The sequence below is a fragment of the Chroicocephalus ridibundus genome, chromosome 9 (genome assembly GCF_963924245.1).
Source record: "Chroicocephalus ridibundus chromosome 9, bChrRid1.1, whole genome shotgun sequence".
In the NCBI taxonomy this organism is placed as follows: domain Eukaryota; kingdom Metazoa; phylum Chordata; class Aves; order Charadriiformes; family Laridae; genus Chroicocephalus; species Chroicocephalus ridibundus.
The window spans coordinates 26,566,346-26,588,179 of NC_086292.1; the positions used below are offsets into that span (position 1 = coordinate 26,566,346).

A 21,834-nucleotide genomic window follows, 5' to 3' on the forward strand; every position below is an offset into this window, starting at 1 on the left:
CCCGGGCAGGGCGACCAGCGTTCCCAGGATCTCCCCTCCCATCCGGCTGGGAAAAGGAAGGGTGGAGACGCCCCAATAAATTACACTGGGCTGCACTGTGCAATTAATTTTATAAAGATATTAATTTGATTGGGTGTTTGTGGGGTTCCCCCCCCCCCATAGCCCTGACTCCTGAACCTTTTAAGCCCCATGCTGGGAGTGGAGAAGGTCTGTGAGAGCATTCCTGGTAAGCATCCCTGCTGTGGTTAGTCTGAGACCTGGCCAGCTCAGCTCATGCCATGATTGCGCTTATGCCTCCTCCAGCTCCCAGAGGATAAGGTTGCGCCGGGCCAGGATCTTGGCCGCCCTCCTGGTGAGCAGCTTCTCCTGCACCAGGGTCTGCAGGATGGTGTAGCTCTGCAGGTTGCAGTGGGTGAGCATCATCCCCGTGTCGGGTTGAACAGGGAGCGCCAGGACTCCCCAAAGGTCCTGCAAGGCCTTGGCCGTGGCCAGCGTGCTGCCCTCATTGAGTTGCTGCTGCAGGTACCCTCTCAGCAGGTTCTTCAGCCTGTAGGAAGAGGCCTTGGGCAGCTTTTCCTTGATCAAGGCCAACATATCCACGTAACCGCCCACAACCTGGCAGAAGTCCACTTTCCTGCCTGTGGCATCCAAGGCTTTAAAGAGAGCAGGCAGCTCCAGCGTCCAGAAGTTATAGACGATGAGGATGGGCCTGGGGATCAGGGAGAGGTACCAGAGTAGGTTCTGCATCCCCACCTCCATGGAGACACCTTGGGAGAGCAGCGCCAGCACCGACTCTGGTGTCTGAATCAGTATCTTGAAGGTGCGCTCTCCATTGGCTGCTGCCACCTCGGTGATGTTCTGGGCTGCGGAGGGGAAAGGATGGGGGTGGAGTAAGTATTTGGGGGTGCCCCTCTCTGCCCCCCAGCCCCTTGTGCCCCTATGCTCACTTTTCTGATCAACCTTCAAGCTGAGGAATACCAAGGTGCTTGGCTCCAGCCTGTTGTCCCAGGGGCTGGTGGGGCCAGGGCTGCAGTGGGGTGAGGTGCCGCTCGCAGACCATGTTGGGCTGGAGGACTTTTTACAATCCTTGGGCTTGCTGGAGGCCTGCAAGAAATTTGAGAAGAGGGACAAGTCCCATCTGCCTGCTTAAACCTGGCTGTGAAGGCATGAGGAGCACCCCTAGGTGCACCATTGACCATGGGCAAGGACCTGGTTGCGTGCAACATCACAAAACCCCCAGAGTCTGATGTCCTGGCACTGCCAGGGATGGGTTGGCTGTGTGTTGTGCCTCAGGAGCGGGCTGGCCATGGGGAGCCCCACTGAGAGCCCAAAACCAGGGTCTGGGCCAAGTGAGCAAGAGCAGAGCTCTGCATGCAGCTCCTTTTAAGCAGGTCTTGGGATGCAGGGAGTGGCCAGAGGGCCACAACACGCAGGTCTGGGGACTTGCTTCACATCTCGGGTGGACGCAGCTCATGCAAGGACATAAACCTGGCTGAGCAACCACATCACACGAGACACCACTAGACTTAAAAGATGTGGTTGGTGTCTAGAGGAAAAGTGGGCTGAATCGGGCCAGGAGGAGGTCTGGTGCCCCTCCAGGCTCAGCAGATCCAGGTTCTACCGTGGTGAGTGAAAACAGCCATACCAACCATCCCCTGCCTGGCCTTGGCAGGGATGGACATCCATGGTGAATATCTCCCAAGGGTAAGAGCAGGACAGCAATATATTCAAGAGGTTCCAACCTTGGTTTTCCCTCCCTCTTTGCCCCAGGGACAATCCTGTACCCCTGGCATGGGCACCCTTGGGTGATGGGACGTCCATGTCCCTCTATGCTGGTTCTCTGCATCTTCACCTGCAGCCCAGGAGTGGTGGAAACGCAGTTGGACTGATGCCTGCAGGCGTGTGAGCAAAACCAAGCATTCCTCAGCCCTGCGGAGGTCGGATGGCTTAAATGCCAGGTTAAAATTGCGTGTTTGAAGGGCACATGGGGCCGCCCTGTTTGGGAAGGGACAGGAGAAGGATGGGGTAGTGGTGGCAGTGTCCCGTCCCCCTCACCTGGCTGTGCCCAGGGTGACCCGGGTGGCCTGAAGGGAGTTAGATGAACCAAACTCAGTGACAAAACACCATCGCAGATGCTCTTGTTACCCAAACCAGCAACAGGCAAATTGAATTTATATGCAAAAAAAGGTTTATTAAAGGGGTTAGGCAGAGAGGGAAAGCGTGCGGGATTTGAGGGGGAGGAAAATCACCCAGGTGGAGAGATACGTTCATAGCACCATGGCGGCCGTGGGCGATGGATCCAGGCAGAGCTGGGCGCTGGCGATGCTCTTGTGGCTTCAGCTCCAGGTGACAGTCCCCAGGTGACCCCACAAAGGTTCCTCCCCAGCCCCTAAATCTCCTTCTCGAAGATGCCTGAGCTCCTAGGTAGGTCCCCAGCCCTTGCCCCCCCACTCCCTGAGGGCTGCAGCATCCCTGGGTGCATCCCACTGCCTCATCCCACTTTTCTTCCCCTCCCTCAGCTGCTATATAAACCCTTTTCCAGGATTTAAACTGAATTTTCTCAGCTCTCAGGGTTGCACTTCTCTAGCACCCAGATGTTTATATCCCTGGGACCTCTTTTTTTTTTTTTTTTTTTCCAGCCTGCACCTTTGCTACACCCTTAAATCCACGTTGTACCAAAGGACACCTGATTCACACAGAGATTTCTCGCAGCAAGTGGCTAATGTCCCCAAAAACCCCAGACTCGAGGTTTTTTGGCACTAGCAGGGAGCGGGGACAGGGTTTTAGTCCCACAACTCTCTTCCCCCTCTCCCCCCTCCTCCCTGGTCAGAGATGAATCAGGAAAGCAAGGAAAAACAGCAAAGGAAAAAAAATGAATAAGGAAGCCAGCAGCAGGCTGAGATTTAATCTGGAAACAGCTTTATTAAAGAGTAAGAAGAGCTTCTGCATTAGTTTATACACAAAAAAAATAAATTGGGGCTCTTAACCTCTCATTGAACCAGTGCTGGAAAACCAACCCCTCCTCTCCCTGGTACCCAAATCAGCTGTGCTCACCTCCATTTCCAAAGGGATCTCAGCAGGGATCCCGCACCCTTGGTTCATCTAACCCCCTTGGCCAGGACCATTTGGTTGCAACGCACCAGTTTGCGGCAGCAGCGCTGCAAAACACCACCGCAGGCGGCTTGGGAATGTCACTTTGGGGATGCTCAGATGGTCTCTACCTGCTCCGGTGGCTCCCGGGATCCCTTAGGGGATCGGGGCGGGGTGGGGGATCCCACCCCAGAGCAAATCAAAGAGGGGTTTGCTTGCCTGCAAGCGAGGACCATGGCTGCTCCAGAATACCAGGAGATAGCAGCAAAGGTCTTAGCCCAGGAGCACTAGATTTGGGAGGGCCCCGATGCTCTGCCACCTGGGAGCAACCCTCAAGGAAGAGAAAGCTGCAAGCAAGCCTCTGGCTGATGCTGGGAAGGGAGAAGGCTGGAGGACAGGGAATGGCACCCCAGAGATGATGGTGGGGGGGGCAGCTGCCTCTTCTGCCCGCGGCGTGGGGCTCAGCAAGGAGGGAGGCCTGGCGTTACACTCACCGCCGTGTCTTCCTCACTGTCCTCCGAGCTGCTGATGACGATGCTGATGTCTTCTGCGGAAGGAACGGGAGGATGCTGAGGCTTCAAGACTCTTATTTTGGATGGCACGGGTTTTCCCATGGGAGGACTAATCTTATCTCCTGATTTTTGCAGCAGAGGGCCAACGCTTCTACCAGGACCACGTGCCACCCAGCCCTTGGGTGCTCTCAGATGAACCTCAAGGTGGGGGGTAACCTCTCCACTGCTGCTCCACCCCATGGACCCTGCACCAACCACTCCAGAAGATGCATTTCATCCTCCCTCCTGTTTGCAGAGCTGAGCCCGGGACCCCTCGCTGTGGGATGCTGGAGTGGGGCCGGGTGAGCTTGGGGAAGAAAAAGGTGGTTTGCTAAAAATGGTAGTGTTTTTCGTTCCGCGAAAACCCAGAGCTCCTGGAACGGGAGGTCAGGGACTCTCTCTGCACGCTTACCCTGGGTTTTTGGCTCCCTCAGAGGTAGGACATGGAGATGCATGGAGCACCCGCGTCCACCCCTCTCCTATTTACTCCCTGGGTACCAGCTCCCACCCTCTGCTGCTCTGACCCCCGGGGGCTGGCCAAGGCTCTGAGTGCACGGGGGTGCAGCGAGGCTGGGAAAGATGGGGGACCCCCATAAAGGTAACAAGGAGGGGCATGTCCCCCGTCCCCACCTGCAACATCAGCGTGGCTGTTGGCGGCCGGGATGCTGCTGCAGTTCTGGTCTGGCGTGGAGGTGCTGGGCCCCCTTCTGCCATCCCACTGGTTTGAACTGGGATCGCTGGGGATCGGCATGCTGTCACACTCCAGCTTCAGCAGCTTGGGTGACACCTGGCTGCCCCTTTCCATGCCATGTGATGTCCGCTTGGGCCAAATGGTGACGGGGAGAGCCTGGAGAGAGGAGAACATAGGGATGCAAAGGGGCAGGGTGACATCTCCCGGTCCCCAAAGGCTCCTGCCTGGCCGGGGTGGTTCTTACCGAGCTTTTGTGCATCTCCTCGAGGCTGATGGTGAAGGTGGGCAAGATGCTCTGGCTCTGGGGCTCGACTGGCTCTTGCTGCAGAAAGAGCGCGGAGCAGCGTTAGGGTGAACCTCGAGGCCACCCATCCCTCTGCAGGGCTGGAGTGTCCCCAAGCAGTGGGCAGAGTTGGGAGAGGGCAGAAACATCCTCATTGGGGGGAAACTGAGGCACAGCCCAGCCCTCCAGCTTGGCTCAAGGCTTGTGCTTGAGCTGTGGGTGTTTGGCAGCGTGACGGCCCGGGTAGGCTATGGATTCCCCCGCTGAAAATGAGGGATGAAGCAGGAGGGGGTGGGAGCATGCCCGGGGAGCAGGCAACGATGGCTCCAAAGCAGGTCCTTCTCTGCCCAGGCAGAAACTGCTCCTGGGGGTTTGTTGTTGATGAAGAAAGGCGAGTGATGGGCTGGGGAGGGGAAGGCAAACCCTTGGGGGAGGCCTGCAAAGGCCAGAGGAAAGTGGAGGGGGGTGGATCCACGTTTCAGCTGACACAGGAGCCCTCCCTGCATGGCAGCGCACCGGGACGAAACACGGACATCTCACCAGGTTGTTCTCTGGGGCCACCTCGACCATGGGGACAGCTTGGGAATTAGTACCTGCAATGGAGAGAGGAGGGCTGCAATCCCAAATCAGAACCTCCGGAGTTCCCACTCAGCCCCGGCAGCAGCCAAGCAGGGGAAAAACCTGCCCAGCGCCTGCAGCAAAGAAAGGGCAGCTCTGGTCTCCTTCCCATTTCCCAGCCCTTTGGCTTGGGATGGCCCAAGGGGTTTTAGGAGCTGGGGAAGCAGAAACCAGTATCATCAGAGCCTGTCAGATTGGTGGGAGACCAAAAAGGGGCTCTGGCCATATAAACGAAGGAGCAAAACTTGGTCCCAGTGGAAACAAGCACCCTATGAGAGTGAATCTTGGCTCATTTTGCTGCAAGGACGTGGCTCTGAACCCTATGGGAGCAACAGATGGGCAATGGCTTTCTCAGCTGGCCCATGGGGTGGCTGGATCCATCCCCACGGCAGGTCCTCACCTGGGTGGCCCATGACGCGCTCCACCAGCGCCTGCAGCCTGGCTCTGCACTCAGTCAAGTCCCCAGGCTGCGTTCGGTCCCCGGTCACCGGCGGCTGCAGCCGCTGCAGCTCCTCCAGGGAGTCCTTGATGAAGGGCTGCATGTCCATCACCTCCTGCTCCGTGGCGTAGAGGTTCATCTTCTCCACCAGCTGCTCGCCCGCCTCCATCCGCCGCAGCACCCCCTCCACCCGCTCCAGCTCCCTCGACAGCTCCCGACGGCCCTGCTCCTGCCCGGCTTCCACCAGCCCCAGCAGCTCCTCTTCCTCCCGACGGATCAGCCCCACCAGCTGCTCCACACGCTGATGGATCAGCTCCCGCATCTCCCGCTGCACCCGCTCCAGCCGGGCGGCCTCATCCTTCAGCCCCGCGTAGGTGGCCTCGAAGCCGTTTCTCTTCTGCTTCAGCTCCCGGCTGAGGGTGCCCAGCTCCTCCTGCCTGCGCCGGGTCTCGCTGTGGATGTCGCAGAAGGGGGCGTGATGGCTGTCCAGCAGCGCGCAGGAGCAGCACAGAGCCCTCTTGCACTTCTTGCAGTAGATGCTGGAAGGAAACAGGAGCATCCTTCAAAGCCAGTAGGTGAGAAGGGAGAGAAGACCTGGGCATGATTCCCCATCCCCAATGGGCAGCTTAACCGGAGGGGAAACTGAGGCACAGGGCAGGAAAGGGCTTTACTTCACATCACCAGCTGCAGATTTGGGTGTGAAGGTGGGTGTTCAACCCGCCTTTCCTCCCCTCCCTCCCTCCTATGCCAGCCCCATATCACTACTGCTTGGCCTCACCAAGGCTGCAGCAGTCCCTCCCCAAAGAAAACCCCTTGGCTCTTGGTCCTGGTGCAGCAGCCCCAACACCCTTGGTGCAGGATGGGAACCCCCAGGGACAAGGCACCACTCTCACCTGGAGATATGGCCCTGGTTGGCATGACCAGGACTGGAGCAAAAGAGGTTGCAGGACTTTCTGGTGTCTTCCAGGAACCGATGGGCTGAGTCGGCACGAAGCTCCTCCACTTTCTTGGCCTCGTGGCTCCTCTTCTTGAAGAACCACTGGTGGTCCTCGAAGCACTTGGTGCAGAGGAATTCCTCACACTCCGAGCACCACACCGTCGCCGCTTCCCCCTGGCACCGGCTGCAGCTCGGGCCACCGCTGTCACTGATCTTCTTGTAGATGCTGAGCCTGGCTTGCAGGTTGGTGAAGAGCAGGTTGTCCATGTTGGGGATGCCGCTGGCCTGCGGGATGGCCGTCCGGCACACGGGGCACTGCCCAATGGGCTTGTTCTCGCTCAGGCAATCGAGGCACAAGGTGTGGAGGCAGGTGAGGAGCTTGAGGTTGGGCGATTCCTTCCGGCAGCGCTCGCAGGAGACGAACTGGAAGTCATCCTCCACGGCGGGCTGCTGGGACGGAGGGGAGCACGGGGGTGTCCCCGGCTGGGGTCCCATGTCCGTGGGGGCAGTGGTGCCACTGCCATCTAGGTGGGATGCGGGGGAAAGTGTGTGAGCTGGGGGGAGGACGGGAGGCTCAGTCCCACCCGTGGGGGCCATGCAGGTCACCCGTGGGCAGCCCACTTTACCCACCCCGCTGCAGGGAAGGGCTAACGGAGCCGCAAGGTGGGCAAGCAGCCCTTCTCCACCCCGCCTTGTCAAAGGTGAGTGGGTGACAGCACCCCGGCAAGGGGAAGCGTGCTCTCCCAGGGGAGATTCTCTGCTGGCTGCAAAGGGTTGTGCTCCCTTCGAGTGTGGGACCCTCGGAGGCTCTTCTTCCCCCACCCCCCCAACCTCTTCCCTCTCGGGGAATTGTGGATTTCAAAGCTGGGGGGAGGGAACGAAGGCCGCGAAGTTGGTTTTCTTTTCGATTTGCCGCCGCTGCCTCTTCCCGCCCCCCCAGCGGGGAGGCCAAGGGGGGGCCCTGGCAGCGGTTCCTCCCCCACCCCACCCCCCACCCCGTGGGGGTCCTGCAAAACGTCCCGGGCAGCAGCGGGATGCTGCCACCAGCCCCGTCTCCCGCAACACCCCTCATTTCCCACCACCCCCCCCGGACCCTCTCCAGCCCAGCAGCGCAGGCAGGACACCCCACCACCACACACGCAGAATAAAGCAGCGCCCCCACCCCCCCCTCGCCTTCGCCTCCATGCAATATTTTTGCACCCTAAAAAAAAAAAATTAAAAATAAAATAAAAAAAAAAATGCCATCCCCCACGGGGGCGATACCCTCGTCTCCCTTTGTGGGTGGGGGTCTGGGCCAGGCTCTGCTCCCCACCCCCTCCGTCTCACCTCCTCCCCCTCCAGAAAAGTGGGGGGACACCCCCTCCCCCCCGATTCTTACCGGCTGGGGGGCTGGGGCCGGGCGGCCGGGGGGCGGCGGGGCTGTCGGGCATGGCAGCGGCGGCGAACGGCTCTCCACGGGGACTTTCGATTCCCCGACCTGGCTAGCAGAGGGGAAGGAAGAGGAGGAGCTGGCGGGAGGAAGGCGGGGAAGGCAGGGGTGTTCCTGGCGTTGGGAAGGGAGCGACCCGGGATTCCCGGCTCCCACCCGGGCAGCGCCCTCCTCCCTGCCTGCTCCTGCCTTCCCTCTGCCCTGGGGGGCCGGCGGGGGGGGGAGATGCAGACACTGGGGGGGTCGCTGGCCGGCGGGGTTGGGGGGATGCAGGCATCGGAAGGATGCTGGTACCGGGAGGGGGGGGAATGCAGACCCTGGGATGGGGATGCAGGCACCGGAGGTGGGGGGGGAGCGGGGATGCTGGTATCCGGGTGGGGGGGATGCAGGAATCGGAGAGATGCTGCCACCAGGGGAGCCGGGGGGTGGGGGGGCGGGGGGAGTACAGGCACTGGGATGGGGATGCTGGTACTAGGGCGGGCATGCAGGCACTGGGACGGGGAGGGAGATGCTGGCACCTGGGGGGGGTTGGAGGGCACAGCTCTGCTTTAACTTCTAGATAGGAGACCCCCCCTACCCCCCCCCAAGCAGTCCTGGGGTGCATGTCTGGGTCCTGGCTCGGTTGTAAAGGCTGTGCCTGGGGCAGTGTCTCAGGCCCCCGCTTCAGCCAAAGGGGGCTTTAAACCTGCCCTATTGCCACCCCCACCACCCCCCTGCCCCGCCATCCCCAGCAGTGACGCTCTGGGCTGCTCGCTGCTCTTCGCTGTCATTTGAAAGACGGTGAGATTGGCGGGGGGAGTGGGCTTTGGTATGGTGAGAAGGGCCCACCAGAACAGGAATTGCTGGGAAAAATACCTCTCCCGGTTCCCTGTGGGGCTGGGGGACCCTCTGGAGCCAGCCCCTCCTCAAGGTGAATGCGTGATGGAGGACCCGGTTCTCCCCATATGGTTGGTGGAGCAGTTCCCGGGCTGGGCCTTTCCGGAAAAACTCACCCAGCCGTGAACCGTGAGCCGTTTCGTGCCTGTGCCGTCAGCAGCCACATGACGGGCGGACCAGGAAGCACCAGCGGCTCCCTCCTTCCCACCGCAGCATCCTCCCCACGGCCTCCAGTCCCCACGGCCACGGCGGGGGCTGGTGGCCGGGGACACCCCGGGGTTATCTCCCGGCTACCAAGGGGGTGCGATGCGAAGGGTGTCTGCGGGGCCACGGCTTTTGTCTCCCGGCTCGGCTCCTGCCCAGAGGGTCTCCGGGAGGATGTGAAGCACCCCCCAGCTCCCCAACCTGGGTGAGTCCCCAGCGAGGTAAAACCCCCGCAGGATTTGATTTTTTCTCGCGAGTATCCTCTGTGAAAAAAGCAGGGCTTGTCAGCTCTTCCCCAGTGTCTCTCTGGTTGCACGTCAGGGCAAGGAGGTTGGATCTGGCTGGGGACAGGCAGAAGCCGTGCCAGCTGCAGAGCTGGCTGGAATGGCAGGGGAAAGCTGGGCTTAGAGGCCTCCGAGCACCGGGAGCGGGCTCCTGTGCAAGGCACCAGCACCATGTTCAGCCGGTCGGGATACCAGGCCCTTCCCTTGGGAGACTTTGACCGCTTCCAGCAGTCCAGCATCGGGCTCTATGGTGCCCAGAAGGGCTTCTTCTCCTTCGGATCCAAGCAAGATCCTCTGGGCCCAGCTGGGAATACCACAGGTGAGTCCCAACCTTAGAGGGGAGATGCTGCCTTCCCCCCCTATTCCCAATTTTGCCATCATGCTAGCTGGGTGCCCCCCACGCTGCTGGCTCCCCTGGGGTGCAGGGTGCATGGGGGGGAAGAGGTTTGGATGGTGGTTCACAGACAGGGAAGGGGGCTTTGGAGCAGGTTCATCCTCTGTTTCATCCCCCTGCAGACTCCTCCCAGGGCTGGTTGTCCTGGATCTGCCATGGGATTATCACCTCCTTGGTCTTCTTGCTGATGGTTGTCACCTTCCCCATCTCAGGATGGTTTGCCTTGAAGGTAAGGGAGGGAAGCAGGCAAGGAGTAGGATGCAACCCATCCTCCATGGTGGGGAACCGTTCCCAGCTGCCCCTGGTCCCATTGCTCCTGGCACCTGCAGGACCCAGGGTTTTGCTTCCGCCCTGGTCTAAACTTTCCCGTTCCAGATTGTGCCCACCTACGAGCGAATGATCATCTTCCGCCTGGGCCGCATCCGGGCACCGCAAGGACCCGGCATGGTCCTGCTGCTGCCCTTCATTGATCACTGGCAGCGTGTGGATCTGAGGACAAGGGCCTTCAATGTGCCCCCCTGCAAGGTGAGTTGCCTTGGGGCAGGATGAAGAGGCATCTCTCAAATACCCAGAGCAGGTGGATTTGGGGCTGGTCTGACCCTTGGTGCCGTGTATGGACCCAACTTTTGGTTCCTCCATCCTCATGGCGAAGCGAGGGCCGTTGTGGTTGGTGCTGTGAACCCAGAGTCCTCACCTGCCTGCAGTAGAAAAGCTCCTCTTGACTTTGCACGCCTTGTTCAATGCACGTTCCTGGCTGGAGACATCTCAAACCCATCAATCCCTGTCCTTCCCAGATGTCTTTCAATAACAGCCCTGTGCTGGAAACTGGCCTCACCGTCCAGATGACCCCAAAATTCATAATTTGGGCTGGTTTTGTTTCTAATAACCCTCTTAATAAAGAGATCCAGAGCTGTTTGACAGCTGGGAAAGAAGTGAATGCCTTTGCTCCCAAGCTCTGTGCAGAAGGGTTGGGCTGTGGGGCAGAGAGGGAGAGAGATCCTGACTCCCCTCTGCCCCAGCTGACCTCCAAGGACGGGGCGGTCATCTCCATGGGTGCCGATGTCCAATTCCGGGTGTGGGACCCCGTGTTGTCCGTCATGATGGTAAAGGATCTCATCGCGGCCACCCGGATGACAGCACAGAATGCCATGACCAAGACCTTGGTGAAGAAGAGCCTCCGTGAGATCCAGGTGGAGAAGCTGAGGATTGGGGAGCAGATGCTGGTGAGAACTCTCTCAGCCCTGAACAGAGCCCCCCTCGCCCTCCAAACCCTCAGGTTCTTGGTGTGGAAGTAACAGTAAGGGAAAGCTGGAGCTGCAGAAAGTCCATCTGGCCATGGACTTGGCCAAGGAGGGGAGCTGGGAAGATGTGATAAGTGGGGAGTAGGTACCTTCAACCTGTGGGTCTCTGGAGCTCTGTGGCTGATCTCAAAGTGCTTTTGGCCATACAGAAAAGCCCACGTGTTGTCGGCAGCCTTAAATTCGACCTCCATATCTCCACCAGGAAAATGTCTGGAGGGGGCTGCAATCTGGAAAAGGGTTTTTGGGGAGAGAAGCAGGACAGGGTGGTGGCGCAGGAGCAATAACTACTGCCCACAGCTGACGTGGGCCAGGCCAAGAGTTTGTGCATTGAATGTCTACAAGGGGGGGGTATGAAAGGATGCCGGGGGGATATACTGGTATCTCTGGGGTGGTTTGGAGGCCGGAGGTGCTGTCTGGTGGAGCACCATGCCAGAACATGGTACCAAGGGGAGAGCAAGGAAAGGGGCCAGCCTGGAGGAAGCCATGGAAAGGGGAACAAAGCAGAGCTGTCCTCCCTGTCCCAGCCTCCTCCAAGCTGGGAGAGCAACTGGGGGAGATGGGTTGAGCAAGAGCGTGGACACCTTGGAGGAGACAGCCTATTGAGCCTGGTGCAACGCTCCACACCTAAAGGTGGTGGGTACCAGAAGTATAAGCTATGGGATGCCCATGGATGGGAGGCTAGGGTGAGGGGTCCCATGAGGATGGGAGGTCACCATGGCCATACGTGGCTCTGCCTGGGGCTGCCAACACCTCTCTCTTTCTTCCTGGCTCTGCAGCTGGAGATTAATGACATGACGAAGTCCTGGGGCCTGGAGGTGGACAGGGTGGAGCTGAGCATGGAGGCTGTGCTGCAGCCACCCCGGGAGAACCTGGTGGGCCCTCTGGCCACGGCGCCACCCATCGCTGGGCTGGAGGGACTGGGTGGCACCATTCAGCAGCTGTCTGCCCACTTCTTCAGCAACACCCTGGCTCTGGCGGGCAGCAAGACCGGCACTCCGGAGACAGGTAATCAACACAGGGCCACCACTTCTCTGCTGGGGGGATGTCCCTCCTGCCCGATGACCTTTACGTTTGTTGGCTGTTTGACGGAGGAGTCAAAGCCTGGGAGATAGCATGCTCCTACGAGCACGGCGCAAATAGGCTGGCAGGGAAGAGGAGAAAGGACCCCTTCAGGCACAGCTCCCATACAGCACATGGCACAACACAACCTTTCCAACAAGACGTTGGAGATGGGACTGGGGAGGGTAGGAGCAGATCTGGGGGAGCCTGGGATGAAGACCAACTCAGATCTCAGCATTCCCATCAGGCAAACATCTGGAAGGGCCTGAGCTTGCCGAGAGTGTCACATCTGAGGGCAACATGGATTAATTTTTTTTTTTTTCCCAGAAACCCTACACCAATTTGTGCCCCACTGTTTCTTTCAGGGATAATTTTCCACCCCCTGGTAGCAGGGGAAAAGTAACCCACGGCAGACAGCAGAGCAGGCAGTAGGAAATGGCAAAACCACGTTGTCCTCCTCTTGCTTAACTGGAAACTTGCTGGATAAGTGGGTTTCTCTGCTCCAGAGACCTTCGCTGGTGGGTTCGTGCAGACCAGCAAAGTTCACCACTCAAAGGTGTCCCCTCAATGCACTTCTGTCCCTTTGTCCCCAGCAGACAGTGTGGAGACAGTGAATGAGCTGGAGCCTCCCACCGCTCCCCTCCTCCCCACCGCCGGCAGCACCTGGAGAAAGCCCAGTGCAGATGAACTGCTCTCGGCAGTGGAGCCTGTCCTCTCCGAGGCCCTAGTCGGCCAGGTGGGAGCATCCTACCAGGTCAACATCACCCTGCCCAGTGGCGCCCGGAGCACCTACTTCATAGACCTCTCCTCAGGTCACTGCTCTTTGGGATTGTTGTGTTAGAGGTGGGAGGGCATTTTGCGCCCGTGACCCCTTTGCATGCTTCAAACCCTGCTGAGCTTGGTGGTAGGTGGCCCCAAACCAACCCTGTTTGGTGGCTCTGTGAAAGGCACCCCAGGGCCCGTCAGCTGAGCGCTGCAGTTTGGTGGCTGTGGCTCCCTGGAAGTTCAAAGTAGAATTTGGTTTGGGTTAAAACCATGAATTTTCCTTCAGAAAGAGAGTGTTGATAGAAAATTGCCAGCCAGGTCTCCTCGTGGCTGACCAAGTGGGGTGGCTCGGAGACCTCAGAGTTTGTTGTCTCTTCTGTGCCACCAACCCAAGAGGGTAGTGATGGAGGGACATGCATGGGCAGCACCTTGGACCACTGCCATGGTGGAAGATGTCCTCCCAGCATCCAGTTCCATTCCCCTGTGGGTGCTGATGGTTTTCCTGGTGGCCATGTGTGCTCATTTTGGCTGGGATGGCGTTAATTTCCTTCACAGTAACTGGTCTGGGCTGTGTTTTTGTTTTGTGCTGGAAACAGTGTTGTTACCACAGGGATGTTTTCCTTATTGCTGAGTCAAGGCCTTTTCTGCTCCTCACACCACCTACCAGTGGGTAGGCTGGGGGTGCACAAGAAGCTGTGAGGGGACGCAGTTGGGACAGCTGACCCCAACTGATCAAAGGGACATGCCATACCATATGACGTCGTGCTCAGCAATAAAAAGCTGGGGGAAGAAGAAGGAAGGGGGGGACATTTGGAGTGGTGGCCCCATACTAGCAACTATGGAGAAAATGAATTATCCCAGCCAAAACCAGCACACCAGGGAAAAAGTTCCTACAGGCCTTGGAGGTGGACCACTGTAGCAGGACATTGGTGGAGCAACACAAGAGAAATTTATTTCCATGAGGAATAAGGACTCCTGTCTCCAAAATCCCCCTGCCCAGCCCTTGTCTGTCATTTGACCCAACTCAATCCTTACAAAACGGTGGGGAGAAACGCCAGCAGGTGAGGCTGCATCCTGAAGCCGGCTGTTTCCCCCTCTCCCACCCATCGTGTCCTACAGGCAGCGGGCGAGCTGGCCGAGGTGTGCCCGAGGGCAACCCTGATGTCATTCTGGAGGTGGCGGAGAAAGACTTACAGGACCTCTTCTTGGGTGACCTGCGCCCCTTGAGTGCCTACATGAGCGGGAAGCTGCAGGTGAAAGGCGACCTGCACCTTGCCCTGAAGCTGGAGGATCTCGTCAAGGCGATGAAACAACATAGATAGAGCATGCATGTGGGTGCGTGTCTGTGTGCATGTGTCTTTGTAGGTGTGCGAAAGGGGGGGACATATAGGGGTGCTGCATAGTGGGGGGCCTTGCCCTCCTGGAGCTCCTGCTGCCTTCCCCATGGAGGTTGTAGGAGTTGGGTGAAGACCTGAGCAGGGAAACTGAGGCTGAGCTCCATTGCCTGTCCTTGTCTTTATCCACCCTTCCCATCCTTTCCCTACAATGTTACGGGATGGGAACCTGTTGGCACACCAGCAGGTGCCAGTTTGCTTCTGGATCCCTTGGCCAATATGCCACCAGGGCACAGACCCATGTCCTGCTGCCCCCACAACGGGCTGCACGGCCGGGCATCTCAGACTGGAAGGGACATGAGCTGAGTAGATAGGACTGGGAAGATCTTGGGGACACTGTGGCCAACGACAGTAGTTGTGGGGTGGGCAGCCAAAGCGGGGCACGAGGGCTGGCTGGACCAGGCTGGGATGCCACCGGTGGGGTGGGGTTGGAGTCTAGTGTGGCACTGCTGAGGGGATGCTGGCACGGATGGGGAAGGGGCAGAAGTGGCGATATGGGGAACAACCTTCCTGGAGCTACCTGGAGCCTTCCCCCCAGAGTGGTTTGTAATAAGTCATTGCGCTAATTTGTGCTTCAAAGTGCTTTTGCATGCATGCTGTGAGGTCTGTCTGGGGGGGGGGGGGGGGGAGTGTGGACTGTATATAGGCATATATAGATATTTATTTATTTTGTAAGCTTCCTTTCTACCAACTCTCCATGGACAATAAACCCGGTCTGCAGCCTTGTGCTTGGGCGGCGGTGGGCTGATGACTTCTGCAGGCAGATGGGGCTGCACCCCTCGGTGCCTCAGTTTCCCCAAGGCACCCCAGGGTGCTGCATAAAGAGGCCGTGTGCTGGCCAGGGCGTGGGAGCTGCTGCCAGTCAAGCAGGTGGCATGGTGTGACTCCATCTCACTGTGTGATCGTGATGAACACATGCCATGGTGAGAAGGAGTTGTCAGGATGCAGCACAGCTTCTCCGAGGGTGCTCCGCTCCCCTTCAGCACCCAGCACCCCAGGGCTTAAAATGTCTTGGAGCTCCAGGCAGCTTTTTACCAGCCCCCAGGATGTTTTGCTGGACCAGTGGGACATCTTGCTGGCCTGGCCTGGCCTGGCCTGTGCAAGGGGCTGCTTGTTGGAAGCCGGGGCGGGGGGGGCGGGGAGAGACGAGGGAGCGGGGGGCAAGGAGAATGTTTCCGTAATGTAATGAGTTACGGATCCATTCAGGTCAAACCACCTCCTAAATGTCTTCTTCAAGGCCTTGGGGCGGGGTGGTACCAGCCTGGCTCAAGCTTTGGAGATCCTACAGACATCAAAAGCCCCCGGGGCAGGGGAGGGGGGGGAGGGTAGTGACTTACCATCCCCCTTCTCCTTTTGGGGCTACCAGGCTGGGTGAACCCCAAGTGTTCGTGGAGCTCCCCCTTTTTCATGGTGGTCCCCCTTTCATGGTGGTCCCCATGGTGCAGATGGCCTGGGGCGGGGGGCGGTACCGATGCCCTGCAGGAAGGGGTAAAGGAGAGTCAGGACACAACCAGCTTCCCCCCCGCCAAGCCAAACGGGGATGTGGAAATACTCTCTAAGTTGGCGGGGGGGAGACGCACAGTCCCCGAGTCCCCCCGCAGCAGGATACTGGGGTCCTGCAATACATTTCCCGGGGGATGCTGCTCCTTGGGGTGGGCTCTTGAGGTCGGGAAGGGCTTTCCGCGGCGGGGGGTTGCCGGGGCTGGGAGTGTGTTCTGCGCAGTTGTCCGTCCCCCCCCCAGCCCCGACACGAAGGAGGAGTTACTCGGAGCGCGGAAGAAACCGAAAGTGCGGGCAGCGCAGGCAGGAGGCGGCAGGGGCGGACGGGGAGGGAGCGGGGGGGACGGGGTGGGGGGGCAGCTACCGGCCCTGCCCGCCCCGCCATGGCCGGCCCCGACCCCGCTCCCGGCCCCCAGGTGAGCGGCTGCTGGTCCGGGGATGGATGTCGGGGGGGATGCAGTGCGGGCCGTGGGCTCCGGCGGGGGCAGGGGGCTCCGAGCCGGGGGGTCCAGGCCAGCAGGGAGCCCCCAGCCCCAAGGCGTGGCGTGGGGGGGGGTGTGATGGGGATAAGAGTTTTGGGGTGTTTCCCCACCCCCTTCCCCGACCCAGCCTTGCAAAAGCAGAGGGAGGGAGGCAGGAGACCGGAGGGATGGGCTGAGCCAGGGAGGTGGCTGCGAGGGTGGTCCCCACCCCACAGGCATGTCGTCCAGGGGTCTTTAGATGCATTCTCCACGCCCCAGCTCTGCCCCTCTGCACCCCCCCACCGCCCCCCACCCCAAGCCCCATAGCCAGGGGGACCATCCCAGGCAATCTCTGGCCTGTTTACAGGACCTGGGCATCACTGGTGAGAAGTGGTTGCTCACTGGTTGCTCCAAGTAGGGTTTGCAAGTCACTTCTTCCCCACAAGGTGCAGGGGGGAAGCTCATAAAAACCCACCCCAGTGCTTATTCCTCTTCCTTCTTCCCTCCCCAAGCTCCTAGAAGATGACTTCCAGTTCATCCTTTGCGAGGGCTGCCGGAAGGAACTGCCCAACCTCAAGCTCCTCACCTGCCTCCACACCTTATGCCTCGATTGCCTGAGCAAGAACAAGCCCGTTGGGCAGTGCCCCGTGTGCCGGACGGCCATCCCGCAGGCCAGCAGCATTTCTGACATGGACAACCTGCTCTTCACCAACCTGCAGGCCAGGCTCGAGATCTACAAGAAGATCGTTGGTGGAGTTGACTTGTTCTGCGACAACTGCAAGAAAGCCGGTGAGTTCTGGTGCTCCGAGTGCAAGGAGTTTCTCTGCACCAGGTGCTTTGAGGCCCACCAGCGCTACCTGAAGATGGAGAGTCACAAAGCCATGAGGGTGATAGACATCAGGGCAGGATCTTTTAAGGACTTCCTCAAGGGCACCGGGAAGACCAGTAACTTGTTCTGTTCCAACCCAACCCACGAGAGCCAGATTGTAAGGTAGGTCTAAGGAGGTCTGTCCTCATCTGGGTGGTTTCTTGTCATAAATCTCTTTGGACTACTCCACGATGGGACTGAGCAGGGTGTCTGTGTCCCTCTGCTGTCCTGATTGCCACCTTGTCATGGACAAGATGGGTGGGACGTAGTGACTGGTGGTGTCTAGGGCATGGAGGGAGTCCATGATGGGACTGAGCAGGGTGTCCCAGTCCCTCTGCTGCCCTGATTGCCACCTTGTCGTGGAGAAGATGGGTGGGAAGTAGTAACCAGTGGTCTCTAGGGCATGGAGGGAAGGTTTGGTGCAAGCTGATGATGGGGACAAGGGAGGGGAGTGTGGGGGGTGTTCCTTGCTAGGATAAGGAGGGTGAGGTTGATGGAGCCCAGCAAGAAGAAGGCCTCTTGTTTCAGCTGCCGTGACAGACAGCAGAGAAGGGTGTGTTTTGATGATGGTGCTAGACCAGCTTGGAGAGGGTCTGGGAACAGCATGGATGCTGTCGTGGTTTAGCCCCAGCTGGCAACGAAGTACCATGTGGCTGCTCACTCATTTCTCCCCCCTCAGCGGGATGGGGAGGAGAATCGGAAGAAAGAGGTAAAACTTGTGGTGCATGAAAGGGTTATCAAACATTGGTGATGGAGCCACCATCCCTGGAGGTATTTAAAAGCCAGGTAGACGTGGCGCTAAGGGACATGGTTTAGTGTTGTTTTTTGTCAATGTGAGGTTGACAGTTGGACTCAATGATCTTCAAGATCCCTTCCAACCTAGACAATTCTATGATTTTATGAATGTCTCCCACAGCGCTTGCACAGTCACCGCAGTGACCTTAGCCAGCCCAGCAGAGGAACAGAAACCCTGTGGAGACATTGAACCAACATATTTTTTTTGTGATTGGGAGAGTATAAAACCAAATGCCTGGCCCAAACCGGGTGGTAACTTAAATTCAACGAATGCATGACTTAGCAGTTTGATAAACGAATGAATTGCAAAGCGTGCGGCCTGAATTACTGCTCTGCTTGTGCTTGGCCTCACAGCGTTTACTGCAAGAAGTGCAAGAGGGCTCTGTGCTGCATCTGCGCGCTGCTGGACAGCCATCACACCCCCTTCTGCGACATCCGCAGTGAGACCCGGCGCAGGCAGGAGGAGCTGGGCACCCTCAGCCGGGAGCTGAAGCAGAAGAGAAACGGCTTCGAGGCCACCTACGCGGGGCTGAAGGATGAGGCCGCCCGGCTGGAGCAGGTGCAGCGGGAGACGCGGCAGTTGATCCATCAGCGTGTGGAGCAGCTGGTGGGGCTGATCCGTCGGGAGGAAGAGGAGCTGCTGGGGCTGGTGGAAGCCGGGCAGGAGCAGGGCCGTCGGGAGCTGTCGAGGGAGCTGGAGCGGGTGGAGGGGGTGCTGCGGCGGATGGAGGCGGGCGAGCAGCTGGTGGAGAAGATGAACCTCTACGCCACGGAGCAGGAGGTGATGGACATGCAGCCCTTCATCAAGGACTCCCTGGAGGAGCTGCTGCAGCTGCCAGGGGCCAGGGACCGAGCACAGGCTGGGGACTTGACTGAGTGCAGAGCCAGGCTGCAGGCGCTGGTGGAGCGCGTCACGGGGCACCCAGGTGAGGAGGCACTTGGCCAGGCACGCCAGGGAGGAGGGGACCAAGAGCAGAGTTGAAGGTTAGACCATATTCTCCATGGGTTTCAAGTCTCCTTCCATGTGGTGACTTGATGGACCTGTGCCTCCAGGCTTTGCTCATGAGGTGGGCACGCTGCAGCCTCCCCTAGGGATGGGATGCAGTTGTTGCATCCATCGCTTCCAAAGCAACGCTTGTCTCTTGCTCTCACGGAGTATGGTGGTCCCACAAATGCGGTGGTACTGGGCGGGAATGTGGATGGAGCCATGCCGTGTGGGTTGAAGGACACGGGAGGTGAGCGGCACTTGGACATGAGGCACATGGAGCATGGGCTCACAGAGGCTGGTGTTGGCAAGGAGGAAGTGGGTTGAAGGGTTGGATCAACTCCACATCCTCTCTCAAAAACGTTTGTGCTGGGGACACGTGCAGGGCCCTCAGGGGTCATAACTATTCTCTCTCTAGGCCTTAGTGTCCTGCCACCCACTGGCCACTTCTGTTCCTCAGATCTCCAGCCAGTTTGTCTTTGCTCAGCCTTTGTCCACAACTATCTGGGCCAAGTTCCCTTTTGGGTTGTTGATTACTGCTTTGGGATGGCATATCCAACCGGGAAGACAAAATGTTCCCTGGGAGCACTCCCCGACAGGGGTGGTCAGAGGTCCATGATCGCTGCTGGGTTTGCAGATCTTCCACCAGCTCTTCGGCAACAGCACTGTGGTGGAGATGCTGGTGTTTTGGGAATGATGAAGGCCTTGGCATCTGTGGTGCGTGCAGGGATGGCGTGCCGGAGGATCTGGGTTTGGTCAGAAGGTGGTAGCATCCTTCCAGAAAATGGGGGGCAAAAGCAATGGGAGGAAGAGGCTTTGCAGGGTCTTCTGCTCAATCCCCCTGCTGCTGTCTTTGGACCTGGGCTATGACCAGTGTCCTCCTTGGCCCTCTGTGGGTTTCCACTCCTGAACTCACCAGGGTAAGCTCATGGGCTATGGATGGCCCATAGAAGAGCCCTGGGTGATGACCTGGATGGACAGGTTTGTCCAAGATGGAAACCCTTGGGGTTTTCCGGGGACAGGATGCCTCCCACCCCACTCCTTGCATCTCCATCACATGGTAGGTATCCAGTGAGGCAGGCTGGGAGGACTCTCTCATCCCTGAGTCTCCCTTCCTGCTCCCTTCAGCCTCCCTCTCCATGACAGGTACTGCTGATCCCCAGCATGACTCCCTGTCTGAAGATGATTCCACCGTGATCCTCGACTTCGAGCCTCCCAGGGAGCATTGCCAGCCACGTGGAGGTCTCCCCACTGGGCTGTCTGCCCACCACCGGCCCTGTGCCCCCATGTTGGACCCCTCCAGCAGTGGAGGACATGTGTGTCCAGACCAAGGAGGGGATATGTCCCCCACCCAATCCATGCCTCCAGTCTTTCTGATGCAGAGGGATGAAGAAGCAGAGAAAGACTCGGGGTCATTCCATGGGGACACTGTGCCTCTTCCCAGGAGCATCCAGGACTCTCTGGCCACCCTGCAGCAAGATTTTGCTGGCTGGGCCAGGTCCAACGTGCAACAAGCAGACGAGCTCCTGAATATCAGCAATCGCCTGCTGAAAGCTCAGCTCAGGGCAAACAGGCACCTGGTGTCCATGATCCGGGAGATCCGGGCCATGTCCCGCTCCCTGGCCACTGTCACCTCTGCTATGGGACCCTTGCTGCAGCCTGTGGCCAGCCCACGGGAGCCCCTCACCACAGACATGGACTGGCCATCGCTGCCCTCCGACATCCTGGAGTTATTCCCTTCCAGCACTCCGCAGGAGCATGCACCACCGATCCCAGGGGCTGCCATGGGCCCTTCCGCCAGCAGACCCTCTCCTGCCGCCCCCCCTGCCAGCCCAGCACGCTTACAGACCCATAGCCCAGCCTCCGAGGGGGAATGCCCCAAATCGGGACACTCCACCAAGGGCAAGCGTGGTGGGAAGCCCAGCACCAGACTTCGGAAGCGGAGGAAGAAGTGAGTCTGCAAACCAGAACGTTTGCCATGGACTGCAGCTGCTTGAAAGACCCTTTAAAGGTCACTGTGGAGACCAGGCTCTCCATCCCACCTTGCTATGCCAATAAATCCTTCTAGGATGAACAGTGCATTGGTCTTTTGCTGGTTTGGGAAGGCAGCATCTCCCCCATCAATGAGCCCTCACCACTGCATGGCAATAACTTGCACAATCCTACTAATTATCTTTTTTCTTTCCTTCCCAGCACCTGCAACCTCCCGGCTTACGGGTCTGGGATGGGTGGGAGGGCAGCAAACCCGTATGGGAGAGCTGGAGGAAAGGCTTCAGTGCAAGGATGGGTGAATGGGTGGGTGGCTGGGCAGAGCGGGTACCTCTCCAGCCCAGCCTGCAAGCTCACTGGTGGATTCCAGCCTCAGTGGCACGTCCAAGTGGTGACCCTCCAAGGAGGTGGCCCCAGAGCCACCTGTACCTTCTGCTCTCTCCTTTCTTGCTTCTCTCAGATGTCCCCAGCATTTCTCGCCCTCCTCTCAGATCACTGTGTTTTCCTGCTTTCAGAACCGCCCCCAGCTCCAGCATGGGAAACTCCCACCAGGACTTTGCTCTGGGATTTTTGTCTCATGGTGTTACCCAGCAGGAATTTGGGGCTACCCCCAGCCCTTGCATGGTTGCTTGAGCTTTGGCATTTGGTTGCTGCTTTCCAAGTTCTCTTTTGAAAGAGGAGAATCAGCCAAGCTGGTTTGGGGTAGGGCTGCAGAGCCAAGGCAGATTTTGTCCCTTGAAGGCACCTTTCTGGCCAAGGTGCAAACACCTCCTGGTGAGACATGCCGCTGCACACGCTGTAAAAGCTCTCGTTGGCGCGGTGGCTTGCAGATCTTTTCCTGCCTGCACCCTGCCCTGCCCTGCCCACGTCCAGGGCTGGCGAGGGAGAGATGCTGCGGCTGGATCGCGATGGATTTGGGGC

The 21,834-nt window shown here is 58.8% G+C and overlaps 3 protein-coding genes across 9 annotated transcripts; 2 read left to right on the forward strand and 1 right to left on the reverse strand.

Moving 5' to 3' along the window:
• Positions 1-101: 101 nt before the first annotated feature.
• On the reverse strand, positions 102-9,155 carry LOC134520695 (protein PML-like). Of its 4 annotated transcripts, none has more exons than XM_063346420.1 (10): positions 9,031-9,155; positions 7,988-8,086; positions 6,566-7,133; positions 5,634-6,211; positions 5,156-5,208; positions 4,577-4,654; positions 4,272-4,488; positions 3,585-3,637; positions 948-1,104; positions 102-863 (listed from the first exon to the last, which is right to left on the reverse strand). In XM_063346420.1, exons 2-10 carry the CDS (start codon positions 8,037-8,039, stop codon positions 289-291), a joined length of 2,331 nt encoding a protein of 776 aa, XP_063202490.1. In that variant the 5' UTR covers positions 8,040-8,086; positions 9,031-9,155; the 3' UTR covers positions 102-288. The 4 variants fall into 4 exon arrangements, with proteins under 4 accessions (XP_063202490.1, XP_063202489.1, XP_063202487.1 ...); XM_063346419.1 differs by having other exon boundaries at positions 7,988-8,090; positions 9,031-9,138; XM_063346417.1 differs by lacking the exon at positions 9,031-9,155 and adding an exon at positions 8,894-9,028 and having other exon boundaries at positions 7,988-8,090.
• On the forward strand, positions 9,070-14,930 carry STOML1 (stomatin like 1). 4 transcript variants are annotated; one of them, XM_063346421.1, is made up of 8 exons: positions 9,073-9,323; positions 9,440-9,721; positions 9,919-10,025; positions 10,172-10,321; positions 10,816-11,019; positions 11,874-12,102; positions 12,750-12,968; positions 14,041-14,930. In XM_063346421.1, the coding sequence occupies exons 2-8, from the start codon at positions 9,574-9,576 to the stop codon at positions 14,241-14,243; spliced, it is 1,260 nt and encodes a 419-aa protein (XP_063202491.1). In that variant the 5' UTR covers positions 9,073-9,323; positions 9,440-9,573; the 3' UTR covers positions 14,244-14,930. The 4 variants fall into 4 exon arrangements, with proteins under 4 accessions (XP_063202493.1, XP_063202491.1, XP_063202492.1 ...); XM_063346423.1 differs by having other exon boundaries at positions 9,070-9,721; positions 10,906-11,019; XM_063346422.1 differs by having other exon boundaries at positions 9,074-9,721; positions 12,753-12,968.
• A 1,088-nt stretch (positions 14,931-16,018) lies between these two features.
• Positions 16,019-21,035, forward strand: LOC134521130 (protein PML-like). The gene is made up of 4 exons (XM_063347259.1): positions 16,019-16,231; positions 16,789-17,267; positions 18,294-18,865; positions 20,071-21,035. Exons 1-4 carry the CDS (start codon positions 16,199-16,201, stop codon positions 20,877-20,879), a joined length of 1,893 nt encoding a protein of 630 aa, XP_063203329.1. The 5' UTR covers positions 16,019-16,198; the 3' UTR covers positions 20,880-21,035.
• Positions 21,036-21,834: the final 799 nt, after the last annotated feature.

What these genes read in the sequence shown, in the direction of transcription:
- LOC134521130 (XM_063347259.1), top strand. Translation starts at nt 16,199, where the DNA reads ATGGCCGGCCCCGACCCCGCTCCCGGCCCCCAG. An exon ending in CACGAGAGCCAGATTGTAAG is followed by an intron (nt 17,268 to 18,293) that starts GTAGGTCTAAGG and finishes TTGGCCTCACAG; the next exon opens with CGTTTACTGCAAGAAGTGCA. An exon ending in GCGCGTCACGGGGCACCCAG is followed by an intron (nt 18,866 to 20,070) that starts GTGAGGAGGCAC and finishes TCTCCATGACAG; the next exon opens with GTACTGCTGATCCCCAGCAT.
- LOC134520695 (XM_063346420.1), bottom strand. Translation starts at nt 8,039, where the DNA reads ATGCCCGACAGCCCCGCCGCCCCCCGGCCGCCCGGCCCCAGCCCCCCA. An exon ending in GCGCGTCATGGGCCACCCAG is followed by an intron (nt 5,209 to 5,633) that starts GTGAGGACCTGC and finishes TCTCCATTGCAG; the next exon opens with GTACTAATTCCCAAGCTGTC. An exon ending in TGGCCCCAGAGAACAACCTG is followed by an intron (nt 4,655 to 5,155) that starts GTGAGATGTCCG and finishes CTCTTTCTGCAG; the next exon opens with CAAGAGCCAGTCGAGCCCCA.
- STOML1 (XM_063346421.1), top strand. Translation starts at nt 9,574, where the DNA reads ATGTTCAGCCGGTCGGGATACCAGGCCCTTCCCTTGGGAGACTTTGAC. An exon ending in GGATTGGGGAGCAGATGCTG is followed by an intron (nt 11,020 to 11,873) that starts GTGAGAACTCTC and finishes CTGGCTCTGCAG; the next exon opens with CTGGAGATTAATGACATGAC. An exon ending in CTTCATAGACCTCTCCTCAG is followed by an intron (nt 12,969 to 14,040) that starts GTCACTGCTCTT and finishes CGTGTCCTACAG; the next exon opens with GCAGCGGGCGAGCTGGCCGA.